Source organism: Ammodytes marinus (assembly GCF_949987685.1).
Source record: "Ammodytes marinus genome assembly, chromosome: 4".
NCBI lineage: Eukaryota > Metazoa > Chordata > Actinopteri > Uranoscopiformes > Ammodytidae > Ammodytes > Ammodytes marinus.
Genome location: NC_137233.1, coordinates 212766 through 215265, shown reverse-complemented (window position 1 = coordinate 215265; position 2500 = coordinate 212766). Strand labels below are relative to the sequence as shown.

Genomic DNA, 2500 nt, shown 5'->3' with positions numbered 1-2500 from the left:
GTGTGTGTGTGTGTGTGTGTGTGTGTGTGTGTGTGTGTGTGTGTGTGCGCGCGTGTGCGTGTGTGTGTGTGTGTGTTTCCAGTCAGTCCGTGGTGTCATTGGCTCCAGACAAAGCTTTATCTTTTATCTGCTAATTGTGGTTCTGACCCACAATGCACTGCAGCAGAAGTTACATCACATGGACTGTTAAAGAGATCCTATTATACTACTTTTCTGGTCTTCATTTCTTGTTAAAAACTGCTATAGAGCAACCTGACACGAATCACATCACAAAAAACTATGTAGATTTTCGGGACACTCTTCCTCTCACCCTAGCGAGCACAGCAGTCTCTGTCCACACACTGCTTTGAGCTTCTCCGCCCCTCCCCCCCCCCCTGCTGCAAACCCCACTCTGTTGTGATTGGTTACCTTCCTTCCAGAACACTTTCAGCAGCGCGCGGGCAGATTTGAGCAGGCAGGTGGGGGCATGCAGCCGGAGCTTGCCTGAGCAGCATTACCATACATGGAAACATGACAGAAACTACCCGGAAATTTGAACAAGTTATTTCTCGACCGGCTGCCCTAGTGTTTAGTGCTCTGCATAGCCACCCCAGACGGTCAGCAGGGAATACGTCTAAATGCATGTACGTAATTACTTGATTCTCTAGTATGTTTAAACATGACTATACATCATTATAACAACATTTATAGGTCATAAAAGTCGAAAAGTATCATAGGTCCTCTTTAAAGTATGTCCCAGTTGTAGCATACTGCACGCTAACGTTCTCTTACCCGCTCCTCCACACGCACGCACACACGCACACACACACACACACACACACACACACACACACACACACACACACACACACACACACACACACACACACACACACACACACACACACACACACACACACACACACACACACACACACACACACACACACACACACACACACACACACACACACACACACACACACACACACACACACACACACACACACACACACACACACACACACACACACGTTCTCTTACCCGCTCCTCTCTCCTTCCACCAGAACTCGGACCAGTATCCCAGTCACAGCTACGAGGATCGGGTAATGGTCCACGCTCTCCAGGCCTGAGGAGAGATACACACATGTTAATACACACACACACACACACACACACACTGAGACACACACACAGACACACACACACACACAGACACACACACACACACACACACACACACACACACACACACACACACACACACACACACACACACACACACACACACACACACACTCTAGACCTTATATACTGTGTGCCCAATCTTGACAGAAGGCTAAAGTCTACGTAGTTGGTCTGACTAGTGTGAGGAGCCGTATACACAGCAACATAAAACACAGATGTACTGTCATGTTCTGTGATCAGCTGAGAGGAGAGTTTACATGAAGAGCTAACTGCTAGGTTTCAGCACCAGCTAGTGGCCTGGCTGCGTACTACAGCCATGGAGGTCCTTTAAGCAGATCAGATTTAAACGCTTTCAAAACCCTAAAGGCAAAACGTGCTGTTTTTACACGATACCGTTGTCTTGTAAAGCCTGAATAACCCCTTAGTGTGTGTGTGTGTGTGTGTGTGTGTGTGTAGTCATTAGTGTGTATTATTACCTGGCAGTCTGAGGTTGTGTGTGTGTGTGTGTGTGTGTGTGTGGGTGTGTGTGTGTGTGTGTGTGTGTGTGTGTGTGTGTGTGTGTGTGAGTGTGTGTGTGTATCTGTCTCACTGTGTGTGTGAGAGAGAGAGGGACAGAGAGAGTGAGTGTGTGTGTGTGAGTGAGTGAGTGTGTGTGTGTGTGTGTGTGTGTGTGTGTGCCTTAGTGTGTATCATTACCTGGCAGTCTGAGGTTGACGACTCTGTCAAACAGGTTCTTCTCTGCTGTGACTCTGTTCAGCACCTGGTTCAGAAGCTGAAATACAATCACACAGTTACAGTCTGGTGTTATTCTTTAAAGCCAAACCCACTAAATCCTTCTAACTATGTAATGTGGGGAGTTAGTTTCATGATAGTAAAGTATCTATCTATCTATCTATCTATCTATCTATCTATCTATCTATCTATCTATCTATCTATCTATCTATCTATCTATCTATCTATCTATCTATCTATCTATCTATCTATCCTTCTAACTATGTAATGTGGGGAGTTAGTTTCATGATAGTAAAGCATCTATCTATCTATCTATCTATCTATCTATCTATCTATCTATCTATCTATCTATCTATCTATCTATCTATCTATCTATCTATCTATCTATCTATCTATCTATCTATCGTGCAATGTGGGGAGTTAGTTTCATGGTAGTAAAGCATCTATCTATCTATCTATCTATCTATCTATCTATCTATCTATCTATCTATCTATCTATCTATCTATCTATCTATCTATCTATCTATCTATCTATCTATCTATCTATCTATCTATCTATCGTGCAATGTGGGGAGTTAGTTTCATGATAGTAAAGCATCTA

At 43.9% G+C, this 2500-nt stretch overlaps 1 protein-coding gene across 1 annotated transcript in view; it reads right to left on the bottom strand.

Moving 5' to 3' along the window:
• rnf123 (ring finger protein 123) overlaps positions 1–2500 on the bottom strand; it is a 101657-nt gene that overhangs the window by 55962 nt on the left and 43195 nt on the right. The window contains exons 35-36 of the mRNA XM_080025790.1: positions 1864–1939; positions 1024–1108 (exon numbers count right to left, since the gene is read on the bottom strand). Coding sequence (XP_079881916.1) covers positions 1024–1108; positions 1864–1939 — 161 coding nt within the window. The remainder of the gene's footprint in view (positions 1–1023; positions 1109–1863; positions 1940–2500) is intronic.